At 47.2% G+C, this 25,411-nt stretch overlaps 2 protein-coding genes across 8 annotated transcripts in view; one reads left to right on the top strand and one right to left on the bottom strand.

Annotated features, from left to right (window-relative positions):
• The window catches only part of LOC121613501, a 28,260-nt gene extending 5,237 nt beyond the window's left edge, over window positions 1–23,023 (bottom strand). For 2 of the 4 annotated variants that reach the window (XM_041946897.1, XM_041946894.1), the window contains exons 1-20: window positions 22,065–23,023; window positions 21,789–21,839; window positions 20,435–20,622; window positions 19,794–19,836; window positions 18,835–18,960; window positions 17,575–17,682; window positions 17,274–17,492; window positions 16,783–16,929; window positions 16,382–16,627; window positions 15,533–15,739; window positions 14,213–14,359; window positions 13,880–14,119; window positions 13,050–13,226; window positions 12,589–12,873; window positions 11,267–11,371; window positions 10,995–11,132; window positions 9,385–9,492; window positions 8,774–8,811; window positions 5,349–7,791; window positions 5,102–5,210 (exon numbers count right to left, since the gene is read on the bottom strand). In XM_041946897.1, the coding sequence (XP_041802831.1) occupies window positions 5,102–5,210; window positions 5,349–7,791; window positions 8,774–8,811; window positions 9,385–9,492; window positions 10,995–11,132; window positions 11,267–11,371; window positions 12,589–12,873; window positions 13,050–13,226; window positions 13,880–14,119; window positions 14,213–14,359; window positions 15,533–15,739; window positions 16,382–16,627; window positions 16,783–16,929; window positions 17,274–17,492; window positions 17,575–17,682; window positions 18,835–18,960; window positions 19,794–19,836; window positions 20,435–20,622; window positions 21,789–21,839; window positions 22,065–22,766 (5,827 nt within the window). In that variant the 5' untranslated portion in view covers window positions 22,767–23,023. The remainder of the gene's footprint in view (window positions 1–5,101; window positions 5,211–5,348; window positions 7,792–8,773; window positions 8,812–9,384; window positions 9,493–10,994; window positions 11,133–11,266; window positions 11,372–12,588; window positions 12,874–13,049; window positions 13,227–13,879; window positions 14,120–14,212; window positions 14,360–15,532; window positions 15,740–16,381; window positions 16,628–16,782; window positions 16,930–17,273; window positions 17,493–17,574; window positions 17,683–18,834; window positions 18,961–19,793; window positions 19,837–20,434; window positions 20,623–21,788; window positions 21,840–22,064) is intronic. The other 2 variants (XM_041946895.1, XM_041946896.1) reach the window with 2 other exon arrangements.
• A 1,345-nt stretch (window positions 23,024–24,368) lies between these two features.
• LOC121613502 overlaps window positions 24,369–25,411 on the top strand; it is a 28,190-nt gene continuing 27,147 nt past the window's right edge. For all 4 annotated transcript variants that reach the window (XM_041946898.1, XM_041946902.1, XM_041946900.1 and 1 more), the window contains exon 1: window positions 24,369–25,327. In XM_041946898.1, coding sequence (XP_041802832.1) covers window positions 24,626–25,327 — 702 coding nt within the window. In that variant the 5' untranslated portion in view covers window positions 24,369–24,625. The remainder of the gene's footprint in view (window positions 25,328–25,411) is intronic.

Consider the following 25,411-nt stretch of genomic DNA (forward strand, 5'->3'; position numbering starts at 1 on the left):
TATAATCCTTTTTGACATAAACGCAATTTTGTCAAAATTTGACAAATTTAGCTCGAACACAAGGATCGGCAACGCCACTGAACATATTCTTAATGACCGTGACATTAAAATTCAAGATGGTATTTATTGTTTGCAGATATAGATTTGAACACTTGCTGCGTTAACGGCAGGCTGCCGATGAGTCACGTCCGACACTGTTTAAGTTAAACATATCTCAATGATGACGCCCGACATGGTGGTGAAAACTCTTGACGTTAGCGTCCTGAGCTAACACTTTTACAGATTTATGAGCTACTTCACTAGATACAGCTGGCAAAATCTGCCACGTAACAATGTGAAACCTGTCTGAAATTCAGTGATGCGGGAATGTCTTTTGTCATGCCACCCCGGCCTCTGTGGCTCAGTCACGATCCTGGTCACTCAACATTTAAGCCGGGCTCAGGCTGCAGGAGTTTTGGGCCGATTTCTCCCCGATTCACCCTTCTGACAATCGCAGGAGAAATTACATTATGAATTACTGAAGAACAGACAACCTGTGTCGAGTGTGTCTCGCCAACCATATTAACATTCAGACTCGTTTAGCCTTCTGCTTTTGTGTGTTCTCACTGCAAAGTGTTATTGCAGCAAGTAGTTGTACTGCATCAGTCTCCATGTCGTCGACATCTGCACCTCCATGAGATCAAGTCAGACCCCCCCACCCCATGCATGATAACCATTTCTATACCCTGTATTGTCTGATGTGCCATTACTTTAAAATCCTGTAGTATGTCCATGTTTGAGATTACAGAGGGAGTTCCTCCTTCTGTGCTCGATGCAACCGCTCTCCTGTGGTCTGAGTCCGGCTCAATCCCACAACTCTAACCTGGACTTACAAAAATCAACTTGGTGATGGACTGAGACTCGAGGTTTGTTGATTGGACAACAACACTGCTTACAAATGTCATACAATTATATAATCAGATCAAATTTCTGACCATCGGGGGCATCACAACTCTGAAGCAGACACAACGTAGAACAACCTGCCATGGCAGTAATTCTGTCTAACTCGCTCTATTGTTAAAACACGGTCTTACCTAGCTGACAAAATCATCCAAATAAATAACTTAAAATGTAAACTTCTAACTTTGTTTTAAATACATTACTGTAGCAGGGCTTTACGGGGCATGGTCACAATTAATAGTTTTCTGAATCAACTCAGTTTGACACAAACACAACTTGACTTACCCTGAAGAGGACCTGGCTCAAAGACTCAACACAGCCAAAAATGCTTCGTCTGTCATGTTGGACGTGCAACGCATTATTCTGTTTATAGTAAAAAATCAAACATCTGCAGAATTCGACTTATAATACTGACAATAAACAACCCACCTTAACTCGTGATAAAATCAGAAGGCAAGTTGTTCTACGAGCTTCAGTTCTGCCAGGACAAGTAAGGCCTTGATGTAGAGAGGCTCAGTAAAGCACTGGTCAGGCTTTCATAAACATGGCTTGTATTTCTGTTTAGTAGATGGACCCGAGATATCAAACTATTGCTTTTCTCTGTAAAGACATTTTTTTTTGTCATTTCACTGGAATAAAAGTGTAATTTCACACAAATTCTTAGAACACGTAAACACATAATTCATGAAAGTCAAAGCCCTACTGCTTAACCCTTTTCTACAGATCACATTCCAGTTTCTGGATACAAACCTGTATTTACACTGTGGATGTTCTTCATGGTTATATTAGTCTTGGAATGGCCCTTAGATTCCCGCCTACCAATGCAACCCTAGATGTTTACATCTACACAATTCTGACTACACTGTGTCCTAGACTGTTTAAGCCATGTCTGTAAAAGCCATCTTAACCTTAAAGGCCTACTGTGTCCTGGGCCAGATGTGTTCCTCATGCAATCAGCCTCAGGCTGCACAAAAAAGGATGTACACAAAGTCTTAATTATTGTTCTAGTACATTTCATATTTTTGTTGTAGCGTCATAGCATAGCAACATCGGCTACGTAACTCGTTGACACGAGAGCTGCTGAACAACCAAAGCAGCAATGAGAAGAACTACCAAAGTACTACATACCCAGTGCTACCTATAACAAACAGTTGTACAGACTGAGGTGTGACTGGAGGTGTCCTTTATCTCTGTCTTCTGGGTATATTTTAACAGCTTCACATAGCAGGTTTGATCTCTCTTGGTCTCTTTTACGGGTGTCACTGTCGACAAACACCAGTTTGAATCTAATCTTAGCAATAGAATTTTAAGCTAGCTGTGCTCTATTTACACTCAGTGGTCACTGTTTAAGTACAACTTCTTAGTGTTAGCTACTATGCTACATTTTTGTTTTGACAGAGAGTAATGATTCAGAGGGTCATTTTGCATCTTTCTCTCTAGTCGTGCTGCACGTATCCGCTGGACCTTCGCTGAAGAGTTGAAAGCACTTTGTTGTCCCCTTGAATGCCTCCTATAAAGGATGCCATGCCCCCTTTGAATGAGGACGTAATCATTTCGTAGTGACAGATAGTCAATAAAACATTATAGATAGAAATATTGTCATGAAGTCAATGATCACGACACAATCAAAGGGGACAACACAACACAACTTTGACAAGCAGAAGCAGCTTCGCAAGCTCACTTTAAAAAAAAAAAAAAAATCATTTCTGCCAGCACACTGAAGGAAAGTAAATCTACTAGATTAGAGGTATTTTCTAACCGTCTGGTTAGTTTTAATGACCACACACTACTGTGGATTCATCTTTTTGTTCCTCAAGGCAACTCAAAGCCAGAACCGTCGACGACTGCTGAGCACATCCTCGTCGAGGTTCTTTACATTGCTGATGTTCTGAGATTGATCGTATCTTAACAATCCTCTTCAACCCCTCTCATGACGGAGGACTGAAGGTATTTTGGTTCTTGCTTGGGACCAGCTACCTCACTGCAGTCCTTCAAATACAAGACCCACCGTTTGGTAAAGGAAGATGTCTGTAAAAGTGGGAAGATGTACCCATTGAGTGATCACTGAGTGTAACCGTATCTAAGCTAAAAACGGTATATTGAACCAAGGCAAAACTATCTTGGTTGAAAAGTATCACAGTAAATAATGTCTAGCTGTCTACTAGCTGGGTATCACACCTAAATAATTACTGGCACTGACCAAAATGTATCTGCCAAATCAACCACTGAAAACTGTCAGGTACCCAAGTTGGTATCAAATGCTTTGTCGTTTTATAGTTTTGTTTACTTTAATCAAGTATCAATACACAGTGTTGCTATCAGTGCTGAAACCCAGACGTTGTCTCGGAACAATACCAACACGAAATACAAGTCGATCTCATAATCTCACTTGACTAAACATTGCTCTCTGGACTCAAGTAGATTTATCTCAAGCTAGGTACCATTAGAGTCACCATATGAAAAGGAAAAAGATGTTACTTTGTGGAGTTCAGTTTGCAGTTGGCTCCTCGTCTTGATCGCTGGGACCAACCACTTGGCCCGACTAACGTGTGCGGCAGAAGAGCGACTGACTTTTGTGGCGCTGCAATTCACTTAAGACGTGTTGGTAACCTTAAAGACGGTTTAAGGCTCCATGTCAAGGTTCTGCACTATCTATGTGCTGCAGCTCCTTCATAATGCAACCACATGTTGGTGCTACGGGGAGATGACAAGGGTGGCTCGAAAAATGTACGCCAGCAAAGCCTTTTTCAGGACAAGCCTTGCTGTGATCGGCAATTTATCACAAAGTGAAAAAACATGCACCAAAATGACGCTCAAGGCATCTACAGCTGCGTTTCCATTGCCCCTAGAAATGCGCAAATCCTAAATATCGCAATAAAAACCGGTAATGGAAACACCTAAATTTCGAAAATTCTCTCAAATATCGCAAAAACATTTTTACGCTCTCATGTGGTGGTTTTTCAGACGTGTCGATATTTAGGTGTATCGCAAAAGTGTAATGGAAACACTTTTTTCGCATTTACACGTCTCCGAGGTCAGCAGACTCCCCGTTTCGGGCCGGCCGCGTGCAATCAGATATAAGGTCTTGTCAGTTTTGTAGTGTTTGTATGTTTTCTGGATCTCAATAAGTAGCAGACAAAAACACTACAGCTGTTCCAGCTGTCACGCTGGCTGATCTGTTAAAGACAATCCGACAGCTGTGATCTCGTCCTGCGTCACTTTGTTAAATCTCATCATTCTGTTTTCATTAATCGTGAGATGAACTTGTGATGAGTGTGTGCGCCTCAGCTATGTGGGAGACACGCGTGCACGCCATTAACTTTAATATTTACACATAATTGCTGATAGAAAATATGTTCAAAGGACATTTCAGTAATTCACAGTCCTGTATTCTGCTGCTGCTCCGCCGGCGCGAGCTGACGCTGTCAGAGCGAGCTGACGCTGTCAGAGCGAGCCTCGCGTAATAACAAAGTGATCAATAATAGGCCATTAAAATCAGTGATCACTCTAAGTTAACAGATCATTTCTTTATTTCGTCTGCAGCATTTGTGCATTCGAGTATGCGCAATCCTACAAGGCCAGGAGCATGAATGTGCTTTTTAATTAAGGCTTTGTGTTAAGTTTTACCAACGCACAGCGCACACACACATCTCACGGGACGTCCGAGAACTTCGTACGAAAATATCGCTTTTATTTTGCGAACAACTGTAATGGAAACGCAGCTTGTGAAGCATTGTGGTGGAGGTACGACGACTGAGCGGGCTAATCAGGCCTTGCTAATCATGCGTATAATTCAATTCTGATTCTTCCATCAGGTGATCTTCTGAACGTTTCGACCACATCTTCGGAGATGTGGCTAATCCTGTATCACTGGGTTTCGCCAAAGCTTGGCTAACTGTCTGAGGGAAAGAAACTTTTTCAACCTTTCATAAACATTTTAAGCACCTGTCTACTCAAAGAAAACAAAGAATTTATCTTCATTCATAACAAAAGTAAGAAAAATGGCATGCAACTGTAGAAGGTTAACATGAAAATGGGTTTATGTATGTGAAGAACTAGCACGCCAAGAACTTAACCTTACTGAATGCTTAACTCACAAATCCCTGGAATTTAAAGACTGCTAGTTAGTTTAACGTATATGCAATTCATCAAGCTCTGATACCTGGAGAGATCAGTGTACCATCCCTGTTCCTCTCGCCTTTCTTGTGGGCTTGCATCTCCTTGTACTGCTGCTCCCTCTTTTCCAAAATCCTCTGATTATACAAATCCAGCTGCAAAATAAACAAGACACAACACAATACCTGGTCAAGGCTTTAACCTTAGCCAGTGTCTAAAGTTTCTACCTTATTAACTGTGCTAGTGTTCTGTCTAGATCACCTGGGAATACATGCAGGTAAGAAAATAAATACCTTCTCCTTTTGTTTGGTCTTTATGTCATCCTCTGTCTCTGCCGAGGTCTGAGGACTGGAGACTGATGGAAACACTGTGGGTAAGCTGAACTGAACTGTTTTGACCGGTCTGGCTGGTGGCTGCACAGTCAGAGATTTCACCGTCTCAATGACCTTCAGGCATCTGGCCACTGTCGTAGAGATGGCTGATTGCTCGTAGCTCGGAGGACTTGATGTTTCCGGTGTTGATGTAACTGTGGCAGTGGTGAAAGTCTGCAAAGGACTGTGGGAATTAAGGGGCGGAGCTGCAGGAAGCTGACCAATTATAGGAAAGACTGCATGACCAGAGGGTGGGGTGAAAGGAGGTTGGCCAGGGGGGCGCCGGGGTGGAGGTCCAGGAGGAGGCCCTGGAGGGGGCTGTCCAGGATGCCGTGGAGGAAGTCCAGGGGGAGGTCCTGCAGTAGGTCCAAATCTCTGGGGTGACTGACCATCAGCAGGAGGAGATGGAGTGCCCCTGCAGGGGGTTGTGGAGCTCTGGGCTGGGGGAATCTGGGTAGTGACTCCAAGGGGCCAGTTGATCGCTTGGGGCACATGTTGGTAGGGAGCAGGCAGAGGACCAGAAGGAGGTTTCACAGGCAGACTGGTGGTGGGTGTGCTGCCCATTGTCTTGGCAACACTCTGCAGTTGTTGCGCCTTCTTTAGCACCTCCAACTCTTGCTGGTCCAGAAATCCATCATACTCAGAGACAGCTTTGTGTCTACTGAGTGGCTCCAAACTGGAGGACCTGGCAGGGGAAGGGGGATGGATGTGATCCGATTCAATGGAACCGGTTCTACTCGTTTTCGGTTCTTCACGTGGGGATGACAAAGTCTCTCTTTCTGCAGATGAGGTCTTTGGCCTATAGAGTTTCTCTTGGGCTCTGCTCGCCAGTTTGGACACATCCCCTGTACTCAGCTTCAGGCCAATCGTACGGAGTAGACTCTGGATCTTACCGTAGGGTTCTGTCTGGCTGTTTGGTTCCTCGCTTGTTCTCTCTGCTGACGACCGTTTAGGGCTTCGCTGGTTCTTTTCCAATTCTGGTGCTAGACTGCTGCTGGTTGGCTCATGAGCCAATCCCACAATCCGAGAGAAACCCTTGCCATCTTGAAGTGCCCGCTCATGAGGCAGAAGATCATCATTCACATAAATCGGTTCCGATTTCTTTTCTGTGTCCACCTTTTTATTAAGCATGTCAAGGAAGCGATCTAGGGGTGGTTTCTCAGCTGCAGGTGATTGCCGTGGTGTTGTGTTCATCAGTTTGGGAGATGGGCTTCTTGGAGGCGGTTCTGTTGGAGAAGGAGGTCTGAAAGTGGGTTGTGAAGATGAAGTGGCAACAGCCTGCCTCATGGGAGGCTGGGTGGAGGCACCAGAAACTTGCCCGGTATGAGAAGAAGGTGAGGAACCGTGGGGTTCTGGAGACGCGATCCGTTCGACAGGGCGATACGGATCATCGTATGGTCGGTCCGCATATGCTGGATCATAGTAGCGATCCTCGTAAGGTTCATCATAAACATCGTAGCGATCAGTGTAACGTTGGCTGGCAGATGGAGGGCCACCATAGACACGGGTTTCATAAGTGCCATCACCGTAGTGACGGTCACCATAAGGGCCATCACCATAAGGACGGAGAGCATATGGATCACCGTAGTGGTCGGCGTACCGCCGATCTTGGTAAGGACTGTATGGCCGCTCATAATAACAATCGTCATAGGGTTGAGGAGGACGATGGCGGTACTCGGGTCCCTCCGGTCGTTTCTTCAAGATGGACCGGACCGGTTTGTACTCAGGCAGTGGGACGGCGATCCTGCCATGGTCGTAGTCTATGCAGGTCCTCTGTCCAGGGTCTATGTCCACCAGCGTCTTTTTGTAAGCAATCATCTCGTTCAGCTCCTCCAGCTCCCGCTTCTTCCTTGCCAGCTCGTCGTCCACGACTCCGACACGTCTGTGAGGAGGGCTCAACTCCCTCCTCCTTCTCTTGTAACTTTCTTCGTGCTCTCTGCTGATTTTGCTCCTCTTCTTGCCTGCCCTGTCCTTGCTTCTCTCCCTGCTTCTGCTACGGCTCCTGCCGGAGCTCTTGCTTCGGCTGCGACTCCTGCTGCGACTCTTAGCGGAGCCACTGGGGCGCTTGCTTGACCTCTCTCTGCTTCGGCTTCGCCTGTACCTGCTGCTTTTACGGTCACGCTCGACGCTGGTGCTGCGTCTCCTTTTGATGACACGTCCAAACTGGTCTCTGGGTGGACTCCTGCTTCTACTTCTACTCGTACTCCTGGCCCGACTCCTACTTCGACTCCTGCTCCTACTTCTGCTGCGCCCATATCTACGCCGAGTGGCACTGTAATCCCTTCTGCTGATACTGGTCTCGTTGTCCGGCTTTCTGAGATTTTTCACCACCGCCTTCAGCTTGTCTGTCTCTGGTTTATCTTTCCTGAAACGTCAGAAGTAAGTCATGTCACAGACACGTTTAGCTTATTTGAGTTATGTAACAACAGTTATGTTGTATAGCATCAATGTGAAGTAGGTCATTTGCTCAGAGCCAACAGGTTACATGTTATCTAGTGATCTACAGGCCTGTCAACAAATATTCCAAATTCAAATACATAATCAAACTGTAACAAAAATCTTGACATTCAATTGTGAAAATGAATATTTGACTGCACCGCCGCAGCTGCTGCACTGCATGATGGACAGGAGTCACAAAACCACGGTTTCCGTTGTCGTCCAGTAATTAATAATAAACTACTTGTAGTTTTTGTTCCCGGGAAAATCTGTCGAGGTCCCACATATTTAAATCATAATGTCTGGTGAAAGCAATTCCCGAGTTAGATGTGAAAATATTGCGGCTCTACGTGCTGCGTGTTTTTCCTCGCTGCTTCTCTGATGTCTGACGTCCTCTCTCTCGCTCCTCTACCCATTCTGTGAATTAACCCCGAAATTTCACCGGGCGCGTCCCGTCTCCCTTTCAGAAGCGTCCCAGAATTTTGCACGACTCGAAGCAAACGAGTCCGTCCACTGCGGCACACCAGGCTCAGGAAAATCAGATCAAAAACTCAAACCAGCCAGTGCTGATAAAATATATATAAAATATATAATCAAGAGTCAAGACTACTGAGTCGCCTATTTCTCACCTAAAATGTTTCCACAAACGTATTTTAGTGTACCGTTTAGCTGTAACATAAGAAGGTTTGTGACCTGGCCAACATGTTGAAAACGGATGAGCTAAAACCAAACGCCACCCAACCCGCAGGACGTCACCCACCAGACCCGTCACTGGTCCGCTGCGTTCAGATGCATCCTCACCGGATTCTGCGTGTCTGTACCACCAGACCATCCCGATCTTTACATGCCGTTATTTTCTGCACACTTGATTGTGTGCAAACGAAGCATAAATAAATAGATTCATAACTCACTCAGTGTCTTCTGAAGCTTTCGTCAGCTTGATGGTCATCTACCAAATGAGACAAACACATATTAGAAAGGGAAAAGTAATCATCTCAGTCGACATCTTCTAACAAACACGCTTTATCATTAGTTCACCGCGCACAGAACGAGTGACAGAAACTGATAAAGTACTTCATAGGAACACTACAAAAGCAATACACAGCTTTGCAATAGACCTGAAAATCTTCCTGTATTACAGGCACAAATATAGTACAAATATGTGGACATACAGCACTGTAGGGTTTCTCTATTTTTATCATTTTATACTTTGTTGATTAATGGCGAAGACATCAAAGTAGCACCGTGCAGAAAATAATCAGAATTCAAAAAAATGACTGAACCAAACTTTTGACCGGTACTGTAAACAGCAAAATGCAAAAGAAACATTCTGTGGTTTTTATACTGTTAAAAGCAGCAGGACAAAGTTCATTCAGCTCCGTCTTTGCCGAATGTGAATCCTGTAATTTTACACATCTGTTGAGTCCCGACAGACCGGAAAAATGAATAAACAGCAAAAACAGCCAGCTCTTCATTTCGTCCCGCATCGCAACGGTATAAATACGAATCCACTTCTCCTTACCTTTCCTTTGTTTGCCCCCACGCCGGCCAACTTCCGAACGGGGAGGAAAACGCTCTCGGTGAAACGCTTTATTCTGATGGCCTGGTTCCCCCCCTCCGCAGTTTCATGCTTGGAGGAAATATGATAAACATGTTTCAAGTCTGAAATGTTGCAGATAAAATACATTATTCTAACAGGACACTCGGTTCCCATAAGAACTATTTTAGCGTTGAGACTGTGACGTCCTACGTTCTCTGGAAAACTTAACCTGACATTGGAGAACTCACTAAATATCCAAATGGAGAACTTGTTTGCTGCTGTTCAGAACTGTTGACTGGTCACTTTCAAAAAACAACTTTTTCCTAATTGGGTATCAGAATGGAAAATAAGAGACGTTAAGGGGTGAAAGTAGCCCCCCCACCAGCTCAATGTGGCTGAATTCGTGAAGTGTTGGGTGAATTTGATCAACCTACCAGCCACAGCGGAGGCTAAACAAAGGGGGTGTTAAACAAAAGATTAAATCGTTCTGGAAACTCAATCTGCAGGCGCATAGTCGGACTGTCCACCGGGAGCACCGGGACAAAACATGTATGAGCTGCTTTGTTTTCAAGACAAACATGACACCAAAGTTAGTTACACACAAAAGTACGAGTGAAAAATGGTGGCTGCTAAAATATATGAGCGGCTGGTAGAAATTAAATTTCAGACATCAGAAAAAACTGTTTTATTTCTTCATGAGAACAAATACTCAAACTAACTGCAACACTTTTAAAGACTGAAGTTAGGAAGTAAAACACTATGTTGAACCATGTTCTTCTCAAAGCCCTGAACTTGGATAACATCACTTTACACATTAGCAAGACTTTCACACAGACTTCTCTCAGCTAAAAGACGCCTCTTCCCCAAGAAGCACCCTCCAGGGCTGAAAAATGAAGCCAACATGGAGGTGCAAAAAACTTGCCAGCTTCTGCGCCCGGCTCCTGACCCCAATATTAAAATGTCCAACTCGACAAGAGAAATAACCATGTTTACAGCCTGCTACACAAAACAGTTTTGGTCTCTGTAGCCAATTTCCTTGTTCATGACAACTGTGCTGAGGTGAATTTATAGATAACTCACTAATTCAAATTAAATCGAGGCGTAAATTTACGCTGAATTATGAGCAAGGCTGCTCTGAGTGACAGCTAGCTACTAGGTTTCAGCGACCAGGCTTCACTCGGTGGCCTCGGCTCCACCAACGCTGCACCTCTTTGCCCATTTTTGGATTTGCCGGGAGTTTGGTGGAGTCAGATGGAGACGGCTGCCGTCACTGTCCCTGAGCTCCACAGTGACTCTTCAGAAACCCGAGGGTGACGCCGTGGATTTTATTTCCTTTGGCTAAATATGAGAAACTTCATGCAGAACTATGAATGTTGAGATGAAAACGGTGGAGTACAACAAAATCCTCAAATTAGAGGTTGGTTCTGACTCACCTGTGGCCACAAGCTCTGGGTAGTTCTGCTTATGAATATGATGTAATCTGACTTTCTGCAACATCTCTTTTTAATCCTAGACCTCCTGTAAAAGTCCCCCCCCCATCAGAAGTCCAATTAAAAGGGACAAAGAGGATAAAACGGATGAGGAGGACTCACTGGGACGACGCTGAACTCGACCTTCTCATTCAGCTCCAGTTTCTTCTTCTCAATCACCTCTGACATGTGGAAGTACAGCTGAGGGTTCTGAGCGCACTTGATGAGCCCCGAGTCGTCCGAGAACTCGATCACAATTCCCTGGTTAGAAAACCACAAACTCACAGTTAAAATACACGACGGGGTTTGGCTGGTTTTCAGATTCACATCCTGCGCCGTGCTGGTGCTTACCGACCGCCCGGTAACGTGAGGAGACGGTCGTTTAAAAGTCTTACGTGTCGGCGTTGTTCGATGGACTCTTCAAAGGAGTCGGGGAGGATTTCCACGTAGGTCGCTCGTTCCTCTTTGGTCTCCTGGTGGGTGGCCATGTTGAAACGCACCTTGGCACATTGAACACGGATCAGGATAGAAGTATCAACATCAAGAACTGCAGAGACGAGCTGCTGGTCATTTCTGTACAGTGAAGGCTGCTGTACACAAGCAACAAAGCTGCACTTTAAATACAAACATACTAAAAAAAATCTTACAACTATCCTTTGTTTAGTGACAGCTGATGAGTGTCTGATCAGTAAAACTAATTAAATCCTGTACTGACACAGTTTATGAGTAAGGTTTCCCTGTTTACGCCGCACTCATCTGAAATGAGTTTCTGTAATAATGTCACACATCTGGCAGATGTTTGCCTCTATTGTCTGTACATTCTGAGGAAACGGCACAGACTTCATATATAAAGACCAGAGTAGATGAACTCCCAGTAGCTGTCATATTAAGTGCGTGCCAACCAGGCGTAACGTATACTTTCGTTATACAGAATATACTCATGCTGTTCTCAACACACGTTGTTCTGGATTGCTCATCTGAAGCCATAATGTCCGGTTTCAGTGACTGCGGGTGCTTGTGTGTTCGTGTCTCAGCCCGACTGTTTTTTGAAGTAACATACAAGCGGCACAAGATGTCAGTAGCGACATGGGAACCTTGCAAATCAATGAGTTTTCCACAACACGTTCCTTACATGTTTCACAATAAAAGCCTTGTTAAGAAGTGATGGGTTTCTGCCCACTGGAATGCTAGAAGCAATGCTATTAATTTGAAATGGTTACAGGGAGACTTGAGTTTGTATGAAGAGTGTGATGCAGCAACTTTAACGAAGCAAATAGGAGCGGTTCAAAACGAGGCTTCATCCTAAAACGTGACCAATTACACTGATCAAAGAGAAGGAATTAGAAATAAAGGCCTGCCTCTAATACAAGCCTGCTCCAAATACAGGCCTCCTGCCTTTTGCAGTTGAGGTAAATAAAGCACCCCGTCACTACTGAAGGATTTAATTTGCTGGTTTTCAGAGAGTTTATTTCTAAATGCTGGAAATGTCTGTATATAAGATATCATGACATTGAAGCTGGGGGGGGGGGGGGTAAACACACACACACACACACACACACACACACACACACACACACACACACACACACACCCCTGGGGAAACCAGTCCATACTATCTGTCCTGTTTTTTAATCTGGTCTGTTTTGTGTGCTGCTGTAACACCTGATGCCCCCCAGTGGGGAATCAGCAGTCTCGTGACACCACGCGATCCTCTCACCTTGTCTCCATCCAACATGGTGGCGGTGGTCAGCAGGTCGTTGGGACCGAAGGGAAGCTGTTTCTGTTGACCGTCGATGGTCATGACCAGTCGACCCATCTCTGGGTCTGGTTTGGCTCCACCCCCTGCTGCAGCTCCACCTCTAGCTCCAGCCTGCTGGTTTTTCTTCACCTCCTCATCCTCCTTTTTCATGTCTGTCTTTCCCTCCTCTCCTCCCTCTCCTTCAGGTTTTGCTTCTGCCTCTTCCTTCTCATCTTCATCCATTTTCTCCACCTTAATTTTGACCTGCAAGAAGAAAAATACATTCAGTTTATGAGCACGTCATGTCGTCAGGTGGGACTGACGGTGTGGGGCAGGTGGTCAAGCCGACCTGTAATTCATTGCACAGACAGTGACTGGGCGATAAGGGGCACCTGCTGGCACACCGCGTGCAGCGTGTTGAACGCACTCTTTTTTCCTACCTGTCCGACGAGAGTTCGTCCACCCTCGGCACCTCCTCCTCCTCGCTCCTCCTCCGGCTCCTTCTTGATCTTCCTCGTGTGTTTGGAAATGGCTTTGAGGACGGTGCCTTCAAATCGCTCCTTGCTGATGTCGTCCAGCGTCTCGGGGTCTCTCGTTTTGAAGCCGAGTGGCGTCCACTGCAGGACGACAGGAGGACAGAAGACGGCGAGCGGTCACAAACACTTCAGCAAAGCTTGGAAATGGACAAAAAAAGGAAACTCCCAGTCTGCTTAAAGTGAGTTTTGATATTCCAGGGAAGACAAACTTGACATTAGCTTTAAAAGTGAACGAGGACAAATGTGAACACTGCCGACGAGTCTGGGCTGGTCTACAGCGAGAACACTTAGGACAGACTGGAGGTCAACCGAACGGTTCTGTAGCTACTTCAGTGTTAATCGCATGTCTAATTATCATTATTAATTGTACAGGTTAGTGGTAATAGGAAAGTTTGTGTTTGTAAACATGAACCAAACTCAACCTGAAACTTCACCGTCAGCTAAACCTCAAACTGAAGCTGAAACTAAAGCTGAAACTAAAGCTGAAACTGTAATCAAGTTCAATGAAAACTCTGACTAAACTCAATGAAGCCTTAAACTGACCTGAGCTCTACCACTAAACTGAACCCACTTCAGTTTCAAATGTAACTACGTGAGCTGACCTCATGCTAAACAGTAAGCTAAGCTCAGCCTAATTAAACTTAGCACTCTTAAACTGAAACAATGAAACTACACTAAACCTCAGACTAAACCCTAACTCAGCACAAGTCTCATCTCGATCGCCTGTTTCTCACCTTATATTTGGCCGCTGCCAGCGCCGCTGCCACCTCCTCCTTCTTCTTCCTCTCTGCCTCTCTCTTGCACTCTTCCCCCTCCCTCCTCTTCCTCTCCTCTTCCTCCTCCCGTTTCCTCCTCTCCTCCTCCTCCCGTTTCCTCCTCTTGTCCTCCTCCTCCCGTCTTTTCTGCTCCTCCAGGATTTTGTCTTCGACCCTCTTTGTCCTCATTAGCCTGATGGCTCTCTTTGTGGATTTCACCTGCGGACACAAAGCGATGGCGTCAGGATGCGGGACCGGCTCACTTCCTGTCCTCTGCTGTCCGGCAGGGTGGCTTCAGTCTCCGTCACTCACCATGGCCACTGTAAACTCCACCTCCTTGTGGACGTCTGTGTAGTCGAACTCCGCGTCGCTGAAGTTCTCGCAGATGTCAAAAGGAAGCTCGCCGTGCTCCTCGGAGCTGACGACTCCTTCCTCAGCTCCCAGACAACTGATGACCCCCTGAAAGACAGAAGCAGAGAAAACCTACAAGATGAAGCGTTCATGAGAACAGCTGGAGAAGACAGCCTCCGTCCAAAGCCAACGCTAACGCTTCTCGTCAGACGGTCCATCTAACCGCTACGCGGAGCTGCGTCTGTTGTGTGTCTCTTTGAACCTGTGGCTCCCGCTCCCCTGTAGGAGGGCCGGGGCCCCCGGGGGCCCCGCGGGTCACTGCTCTGTAGTGTTGTAGCTGTTAGTTGCGGTGTTGAAGGCTTCTGACCGCATCCTGTGTGATCCGTTCCTATAGGAGCCAAAGCATCCTAAATGTGATTTGGACTATGGAACAGGCTTTTATTTCTTTTCCTCAGGGAGCAGTTTTCTTACTAATGTCAGGGCCGGCAATACGCTGATTTGTTTACGTTACTCGTACTGAAGTACGCTCGTTACTAGCAAGGAAAAACTCTGCTGCACTCCGATGTAAAGATGACAGATGAACGTTTTTATTCTTCCACAGGCGTAATCTCTTTACAGGAGTAAATGATATTTCTTTAACTAAACCATAAACTTGGCTATTTGCCACGAAATAATACTTCAGTTACGATAAGAAAACTGTATGCTCTTAGTCCAAATTCACCGCCGTCTCTCCCTCACCGCTCACCGCCTTCCGTCACAGACAGCCCTTAAAGGGCCAGTACCTTACAAAATGAACATGAGCTCTAACTAAAATAAAAGAGTTAGCTAGGCTCATCTACCTAAATAAAACATGCTTAGTACAAATATATCCAAAGTTATCAATCTAAACATTAATTAGAGACTGAGAAAGTACAACAATGTGAAATACCATTAAACTGAATTTCAATGTGCAAAGTAGGACATGGCAGTAGGCAACTAACTTATAGAAATGAAATAAAAGCCTATTCCATAGTCCAAATCACATCTAGGATGCTTTGGCTCCTATGGTTCCGACTGAACATGTTCTCGTCATGTGCCCTCTCATTAAATTTCCTTCAATCAAAACTCCAGTCATGAGCTCAGCACAGCACTTCCTCTACACGTTGACTGACTCCAGTCAAACACGGCACAGATCTGCAAGACCTGCTGCTCCTGAACAATCTGGGTTTAATAACGTTTCATCTTATCTCAGATGAAGAGGACAGGTGACTGTGACGGACGGTCAGGAAACGTGTGTGTTACCAGCTCTCTCTTCTCTTTGGTGTAGCTGAAGGTGAAGGGCACTTTGGGTTTGATGTTGGCCGCTCTCCTCTTCCTGGTCACCGTGTCGATCAGCAGGTTGATCAATACGTGGTCGTTCTTCAGCAGCGTGACCCCGCAGTCCCGGTGGTCGAAGGTCACGTTGGTCCTGATGGGGCCGATGTTGGCGTGGATCTGACCTGGGTAACCCTGCGTGGTGGGGTAAAAGACGGCGCTGTCAGAACACGGGCGCCATGTTTGACGCAACAAACGCTTTCTTTACATCCTGAATAGAGAAAGAAGAATAACGAAGCTAAGCAAACACCCAGATCACTCGGTCTCGACTGCTGACACCTAAAATAGTGGCTCTTGTGATCTGGACGGTAATTTCCATCAGCGCGACTCGTTCTCGCCCCGACAGCTCGGCCTCAAATGGCTCTTTGCGTTTATATTCGCCGAGAAGGCGTGACAGAGGGCCTGCGTTTGGTGTCTGCGTATCGTCCCACATTTATCAACACTCCTGACTCCTGCTAACGTTTGGACAACTCTCTGACAGCTCGACTGTCCTGCTGTTAAAATTTGCCTCCAGACTTTTATAAAAAACCAACAGCATGAGGCGTTTACTCTCTGGTAGGGACGGCTGCTGTTGGGACCACCGGTCTTCTGCCGGTCGTTAACAAAAAGGAACCATTGAGAGCAGAACAAACAGAAATGCGGAGGGATTCGCTGCTGTGCCGGTCGGTCTCGGCCTCACAGTCTACAAGCAACAGTTACAGGAAGCCTTCATCGTTTCATGACAGCCGCTTTGTTAAAGTGAAGTCGGTTTTCGCTCTCGTGCGGAGTCTCCCTCACCGAGTGCTCGATGATCGGTTGGCTGACGATGCCCTCGTACAGCTCCGCGTCCAGCATCATGTTGGGCGGCCGCTCCGGCTTCACGTTGGCCTTCCTTCTGAGCAACTTGGAAGAGTCTTGGTTGCCGCCGCCCTCCGTGCTGTGGCTCTCGCCCTCCTCGGTGGTGGCTGCGGTGGCGGCGCAGAGTGTCAGCAGGAGGGGCTCCTTCACCCGCCGGATCCTGATTGCCCGCTTCCCCGCTCTGAGCTGAGGAAAAACAAAACACAAAAAGTTTTAGAATCACCTCCGTCCCAGGAACAGGAAGTGAACAGCCTGGGAAGTCTTTACTTCAGCCTGAGCTAAAGGCTAGAAGGTAAAAATAAGCCCCGCCCCTGAGCGCCGGCGGTAGGCGGAGTCCTCACCGTGATGACGGTGAACTCCACCTCCTCGTTGACGTCCTCGGCAGTGAACTCGACGTCGCTGAAGTTCTCTTTGGCGTCGAAGGGAAGCTCGCCGTGTTCGTCCGACTTGATGACGCCTTCGCCGTCTTTCAGACTGATGATGACTCCCTGCGGTGAGAGAATGAGAGCACAGACGCTCAAAGGCTGCAGACGATCCACGCTGAAAACACAAAGGTTGTACTGAAGGAACATCGCTGTCATGACGACAAAGTCTGACGGACGTTTTTTAGAGGAGCTTTTCGTGAATTCGGTTTGACGCGTCAGAGTCTAAAACGTTTAACCGAATCAGGACGCTGTCGGGGAGGACGGTCATCGTGCGCTCACCGTTACGTTTCGGCCGCTCTTAAACCGGCGAGAGGAGTCAGTCGCCTTGTCGGCGCTGAAACGCTCTCTGGTTCTCTTTCTCTTTGTGGGGTGTCAGTGTTTCAAGGTGAACAGAGAGCAGCTCTCACCTCCTCCCTGGACTCCTTGGTGTGACTGAAGGTCGAAGGGATCTTGGGTTTGATGTTGGTGGCTCTCCTCTTCTCTGTGACGATGTCGGTCAGCAGGTTGATGAGCACCTGGTCGTTCTTCAGCAGCGTCACCGCGCTGTCCTTCCTGTCGAACGTCAGGTTGGTCCTCAGCGGCCCGATGTTCACGTGAACCTGACCGGGGTACTGACGTTCGCCGGGCTGCGGGACGACAAAAACGAAGGGCTCAACGTCAGGAAACAGGCGGGACCGCGACGGTCGACGGGTTAAACGCTAAACTGACCTGAGGCTGAACGATGGGCTGACTGACCACCGCCTCGTAGATCTCCGTGTCCACGTTCTCCGTTCCACCAGGAGCCACTTTCACGTCTGTCGCTATCAGACTGTTCTGCTTAGAAACACAAACGAGGGTCACATTAAAACCACATTTAAAAAAGAGGCTGAGTCAGTAAAACTGAGTTTCATGAAGAGCGTCAAAAAGGACTGAAACCTGAAGAGAAAACCGGTCTGATCCAACAGTAACCAGGAAAGAATCACAGTGACTTGTATGCAAAGGGATCAACAGATCATAACGAGGGTTTTAGACTTGGATAAACTCGACAGTAAAACAACGTAATGACACAAACACATCAAAGATTCATTATCTGCATCCAAATTTACATTTAAAAGCATACGTGCAACACGAGGATGGAAAAGCTGAGACAAGATGGGAAGAGTGTTTTGAATTAATTAGCAACACAGCGTCACATGTTCGATGATGTCGTGAAGCAGCGTGGGCTCATGGGAGTTGTTGTCTTCTTTGCTTAACATCCGACACCGCAGATGAAAACCTATCTGATGTGACTCGGGCAGAAACGCTCACAGATGAGGCGGTGAATCACACTCTGGGACGGAGCGTCCGCCGTTTCCACCGTTTCCCCTGAAGTTTGAGCAAATACAGGAGGTAAAGGGGACACGGCGCCATCTACAGGCAACCAAATGAGACGCACTGTTACCTTGAATAAAAGCACACGTTCCTCTGGGTCGAACATTGTTGGAAACATTCGGGCTAATGTAAGAGCGCGACTCAAACAAAAACTAAACACGTAACAGAGGTCTCGTCATTTTTAGACATTTGAATGCAGAAATGTTCCACATGACACCTTTGAACATGGTGAGATGATATGAATAATTACGGTAAGTTTGAAGGACAATCTCTTTCAAAGAAAACTAAACCGTGGGTACGGAAAACAAGCCAACGCACTGAATACTGGGAAGAAAGAGGAAGATTGAAACCTGCGACATACAGAAGTTCACAGAGAACTGCTAATGACATGTCAGGAACAAATCAACGTGCCTGAACTCGTCTCATATAGAAAATACGGCCCATGTGTGTTATACCTCCTGGTTTTTGGTGTTGCTGTCTGTTATCTTTATGTCTTCTGTCCTAATTTTTGGATGAAATGTGATCTTTTAACCTGATCTCTTATATCTCATGGACTCTGTTTCTAGGATGACAATTAAAAAGGTGAAATCTGTGACGAGCGTGCCCTGTGCGCCTCACCTTCTCTTTGCAGGCAGTGAAGTGGACCCTGACCCCGGGTGCCATGGCTTTGGGGTTTCCAAAGAAAGCGTCGAACCTGAAGGTGAACTTCTCCAGATCTTCTCTCTCGATGTAGCCGAATGTCGGCTGAGGGTCAGAGATGCAGGAACATTTGATTATTGATCAAATCCAGACGAATCATAAAGCATTTATGTTCTTGTTCAGAGAGGACATCGGTCGTTCAGACAGACCACGCTGAAGCCTAACATATAGCACATTTCCACCTCCGGAGCTTTCCCTGGGGCCCACGAACCGCGTCAGGAACTCGGGAACTTTATCTGCGCTTCGACCAGCAGAACCGGGGACTACAATTGGTCCTCTGCGAACTTCAGAACTATCAGAGAGGAGCGTTGCTGAACGGTCAGACACAGGCTGCTACAGCTACTGTTTACTGTTTGCTAACAAGTTCATCACATCGACATCAGCAAGGACGATGATACGTTCCACGTTGTGTTCACTACTTGTTTCTACTGAAAACGCGTTGTCCAAAAACATCAGTGAAAGCAGGACGATGAAAACATGTCCTTCACAGAGTGAGATGTGGAAACATTCTGGAGCTCTGCAGAGACGTGTTGTTTGCTGCTGTATTACTGTTCAACAACAACCAACCGTTGAGGCGTTTTAAGGCTTTAAGGAGCTGCAGAGACGTCAGCTTACAGGAGAAAAACAAGCTGCTTTTCAACGTCCTGAGAAATGTTGCTGCTTGTAGACCACAGATCTTACTGATCCGTTACACTTTGTTCTGGAAGAAACAAATGCCCAGTATCACAACCAGGGGGCGTAGTAAAAATAATCACCCGCTAATCAATACAGGTGTCAGGCGCAACCAGGTGACCTGATGTGCACCGCCCCCGCCGGACGGACAGAACGACATAATATGACCACATCAGTCACGTGACGACATCTGTTGGCGTTCTTACCCCGATGAATGAGATGATCCCCATCGACCTGCCTGGAGGGGGCCTGAGGACACAAACAGACAGCAGGTAACAATCTGTTCTCAGTAGCAGTACAGTACCACAGAAGAAGACACCCTGCTGAGGCAGGAGCTACAGGAAGTGACATCACACATCACTAACGAGGTGTATTCACCTTCACAACTAAGCAGGAATCATTTTTTCTATTTGACCACAGCAGCAGCAGCAGCGACTTCAACCTAAATTAATCCAAACATTCATATTAAAGCCTGAATCCTCCAAATCCTTTCAGTCCTGGTTGATTCGGCTCCACCTGCAGTTTCTGGTGGTAACAGCTGGTGAGGTTTAATACTACAGGTCCCAGAATTCTGGGGGCAGCAGAACAAACTACTGTCATCCACAATCAATCAAAAGACAGTAATATGAAAGGCCCACGGGGCGCTTTGATTGCTACAGAGCCGAAAACACAGAACAAACCACAGGATGTGATAACAAAAACAGAATCAAATGCAAAACGACAAACATCACAGAAGCTGCCAAAACCTGGACGCAGCTCAGAAAAATCAGGGTGTTTCTGACCACGAGCACTTTTTCTCAGCGCCCAAGCCGAACGGTTTAAAAACAACCCGCTTGAAAGGACTTACTTATCAAACGTGCGTTTTCCCAGCAGGCCGAGAGCTTTGGCAGCCTTCACGGAGTCAGGTTTAGGTTGTGGTTTAGGTTTCGGGGCGGTGTCGGGGTCAGCCGCCGTAGCGACAGCGGGCTCGCCCGTGGCTTTTTTAGTCGCCTCAGGAGTCGATTCAGTGGCCGGAGCTGAAATCAACGCTTTGATCTGAAACAGAAAACAAAAGAAAGAAAAAAACTGCTGAAACACAACATGAGGTTTATACTTGAAGTTTCAAATCTACATCTGAGCCGACTGAAGACCTGGACCACATACTGCTGACTGGCAGCGGTGGAAGACGCACTCAGATCTCCTACTGAAGTGAAAGCAGCAGTACCAGTGAATCAATACTCTGTCACAAGGAAAAGCTCTGCATTCAAGACGGAATTTTAATTTCAGGGCTAAAAGTGAAAACACTCATTTAGCAGAATAATACGTAACACTTGATTCTAACTGTCGATGCGTTCATCGCTTTAATGTTGCCGCTAAAACGTGGAGTTGATATAAATGCCTTTATATACTGCTGGGTGGCTTGTGAATATCCCCCCCTGAGATCAATAAAGTTTTATCTTTATCCACAATATGACATCATCATCTAATACTTGATGAGATTTTATTAATCTGAAACTGCAAACTAACTAAGGTCATCAAATACACATAGGTAGTGCAGTAAAAAGTACTGCACAACTGTAGAAAAAAAAAAAACACAAGTACTCCAAAACGGTTCTTAAGCACAGTACTTGAGTCAATGCACTGAGTTAGTTTCCAGCGCCACCTGCTGGACTACAGTTCATAGAGCAGCTCTATCTAACTGACAGCAGCAAAGGCTCTGACTTCACCGCTGCACGGGCCAACGTCATCTCACATCTCCTGCGTCAACACCCAACAACAACGTTTCCACGTCTGTTCACTCCGGAGAGAGTCTTCAAAACAGCAACGCTGACAAAAAACACCACTGAGTGTGGACGGACGGAGGGCCGAACCTGCAGCTGAAACCGTCTGCTCAACCAACCGACGGCTGCATCCACCCACAATTAACTGGCAACAAATTTGATCATCTCGTGATCATTTCAGTAAATCTGGGAGCAGACGTCGGCCGAGAAAATAATAGGCAAACTAGTTAAAATAAAGAAAATCTTTGTTCGGTACAGGCCCGGCCCAAACCAAGAGAAAAAGGATGCATTTTTACACTTTTCAAACTCTTTTTCTAAGTGCTTCCAAACTCTTGTGAGAGGAAGGCTAACCGGTACCACATCAGTCTGCGATGGATCCTCTCTGTGATCAACACCAAACATTTACTGCTTACTGTGGCACAAATCCTGGCCTGCACTCACCCACTCAGGCTGGTCCGGAGGCGGGTTGGGCATCGCTTCCTCTACAACAGGCTGAACACACACAGACAGAAAGGTTTCAGGTATGACAGGTCAACTCCACACAGCATCACCTTCAAGTTGCAACTCTGCCCAAATATTACCAATCAATATTCAATCACAATGCAGGTTGATATGATCGATGAAAGACACACAGAACAACACGGAGGAAAAGATCCAGGAGAGGAGTGAGCAGGATGTGAACTGGGAGACGGTGGAGGAAGCTGCTGAGCCGCTCACCTCTCCTGTCCAACCGGGAGGAGGGTAGGCTGGGAACCCCAACGGGGGGGCGCATGATGGAGGGGGGACAGGAGGTATGGGCACCGGTCCGTAGGCTGCGGAATCCAGAGGAGGCATCCCAACAGGAGGAGGTGGTACAGGTCCGGGTGGAACAGGTCCGGGTGGAACAGGCTCGGGTCCCCACGGCTCAGGAGGACCTTCCGGACCAAAGCGAGGGGGTCCCCAGTCCTCTGGACGAGGTCTCCAGTCCTCTGGACGAGGTCTCCAGTCTTCAGGGTGAGGTCTCCAGTCTTCGGGGTGAAGCCTCCAGTCGTCGGGGTGCGGACGCCTCCAGTCGTCGGGATGAGGTGGTCTCCAGTCTTCTGGAGGAAGCAGCCAGTCGTCGGGATGTGGACCCCAGCCCGGCGGCGGCGGTCCTCTTGGTCCCCAGTCAGGCGACGGAGGCCCTCTCGGGCCCCATCCTTCAGGGTGCGGTGGCCCCCACCCTGCGTGCGGCGGTGGACCCCATTCTTCGGGCGGTGGGAGCCCTCTCGGGTCCCATCCTCCGGGCGGCGGAGGACCCCATCCTTCTGGTGGCGGAGGACCCCAACCTCCCGGCGGCGGAGGACCCCAACCCGGTGGGCCCATGTCGTACAGAAGTCCGTCATTACCCGGCGGTCCCGTGGGGGGTCGGTTCCTCGTTGGACCCACTCCTCGTCCCATTTCCTCCCCGAAACACAGCTGAATGAGCCGCTACCGCAGCTTAGCGTCAACACAGACAGCTAGCTGGCTACGCTAGCTACCGAGTTATCTGGCTAATCGCCAAAACACACGTAAGCTCATCGGTTAGCTCAGCGATCACTTTCTTTTAATACCATAACTCCACAAATAGCCTCTGGACTAACGTCAATTTTTATATTTTCCGTGGAAAGTCAACAGTTCAACGCGAAAGTCCGGCCAAATACCAGCTATGTGGTCATGTGTTCTTCTTCTTTCCACATTAATGGCGGCAGCGAAACAACTTCTGGATTCTTTACCGCCTCCACCCGTCAGGAGGATGAAACTGCAACATCTTACGCCGTGCAATTTTACACGTCTGATTCATTTTTGGCCTTCACATGCAATTATTCAAGGTAAACAACACAAATACAAATCATGTAATCCAAATTATTTTTTCATGTGTTTGATAAATGTTTGTAGATGTTGCAGTTTCATACTCCTGACGGGTGGAGGCGGTAAAGAATCCAGTCCGTGCGTTTTGGCAAATGTAATTTATTTTGGATCATCATTTTCATGAGGCATCTCAACACATATGTGCTGTTTGTAATGGCTAGCCGAGACCACTCAAGTTGTCATTAATAGCAGTTTTTTATATTTCCTATTGACTGCTAACGTGAGTTAATCATGTGAAGGCAAAAGAGCAGAAGGATTCACCTCAAAATTTTCTCTAAATTAATAAGATGTTAGTCATTCACTTTGTGGGTTTTTTTTTAATGATTTCATTTTTACAAGTCAAGCAAACAAACTCATCAGTCTGTTCTGCGTGCAACTGTTATTATTTTGGTGAAGTCAGAGCCTTAGTTTGCAGTTTCAGATTATTGGACTAAAATCTCATCAAGTATTAGATGATGATGTCATATTGTGGATAAAGATAAAACTTTATTGATCTCAGGGGGGGATATTCACAAGCCACCCAGCAGTATATAAAGGCATTTATATCAACTCCACGTTTTAGCGGCAACATTAAAGCGATGAACGCATCGACAGTTAGAATCAAGTGTTACGTATTATTCCGCTAAATGAGTGTTTTCACTTTTAGCCCTGAAATTAAAATTCCGTCTTGAATGCAGAGCTTTTCCTTGTGACAGAGTATTGATTCACTGGTACTGCTGCTTTCACTTCAGTAGGAGATCTGAGTGCGTCTTCCACCGCTGCCAGTCAGCAGTATGTGGTCCAGGTCTTCAGTCGGCTCAGATGTAGATTTGAAACTTCAAGTATAAACCTCATGTTGTGTTTCAGCAGTTTTTTTCTTTCTTTTGTTTTCTGTTTCAGATCAAAGCGTTGATTTCAGCTCCGACCACTGAATCAACTCCTGAGGCGATTTGCAGGATGAAACTGCAGCATCTTACGCCGTGCCATTTTTGGCCTTTACATGCAATTATTCAAGGTTAACAGCACAAATACAAATCATGTAATCCAAATTATTTTTTTTGTGTTTGATAAATGTTTGTAGATGTTGCAGTTTCATCCTCCTGACGGGTGGAGGCGGTAAAGAATCCAGAAGTTGTTTCGCTGCCGCCATTAATGTGGAAAGAAGAAGAACACATGACCACATAGCTGGTATTTGGCCGGACTTTCGCGTTGAACTGTTGACTTTCCACGGAAAATATAAAAATTGACGTTAGTCCAGAGGCTATTTGTGGAGTTATGGTATTAAAAGAAAGTGATCGCTGAGCTAACCGATGAGCTTACGTGTGTTTTGGCGATTAGCCAGATAACTCGGTAGCTAGCGTAGCCAGCTAGCTGTCTGTGTTGACGCTAAGCTGCGGTAGCGGCTCATTCAGCTGTGTTTCGGGGAGGAAATGGGACGAGGAGTGGGTCCAACGAGGAACCGACCCCCCACGGGACCGCCGGGTAATGACGGACTTCTGTACGACATGGGCCCACCGGGTTGGGGTCCTCCGCCGCCGGGAGGTTGGGGTCCTCCGCCACCAGAAGGATGGGGTCCTCCGCCGCCCGGAGGATGGGACCCGAGAGGGCTCCCACCGCCCGAAGAATGGGGTCCACCGCCGCACGCAGGGTGGGGGCCACCGCACCCTGAAGGATGGGGCCCGAGAGGGCCTCCGTCGCCTGACTGGGGACCAAGAGGACCGCCGCCGCCGGGCTGGGGTCCACATCCCGACGACTGGCTGCTTCCTCCAGAAGACTGGAGACCACCTCATCCCGACGACTGGAGGCGTCCGCACCCCGACGACTGGAGGCTTCACCCCGAAGACTGGAGACCTCACCCTGAAGACTGGAGACCTCGTCCAGAGGACTGGAGACCTCGTCCAGAGGACTGGGGACCCCCTCGCTTTGGTCCGGAAGGTCCTCCTGAGCCGTGGGGACCCGAGCCTGTTCCACCCGGACCTGTTCCACCCGGACCTGTACCACCTCCTCCTGTTGGGATGCCTCCTCTGGATTCCGCAGCCTACGGACCGGTGCCCATACCTCCTGTCCCCCCTCCATCATGCGCCCCCCCGTTGGGGTTCCCAGCCTACCCTCCTCCCGGTTGGACAGGAGAGGTGAGCGGCTCAGCAGCTTCCTCCACCGTCTCCCAGTTCACATCCTGCTCACTCCTCTCCTGGATCTTTTCCTCCGTGTTGTTC

Source organism: Chelmon rostratus, chromosome 11 (genome assembly GCF_017976325.1).
Source record: "Chelmon rostratus isolate fCheRos1 chromosome 11, fCheRos1.pri, whole genome shotgun sequence".
NCBI classification, from domain to species: Eukaryota; Metazoa; Chordata; class Actinopteri; order Chaetodontiformes; family Chaetodontidae; genus Chelmon; species Chelmon rostratus.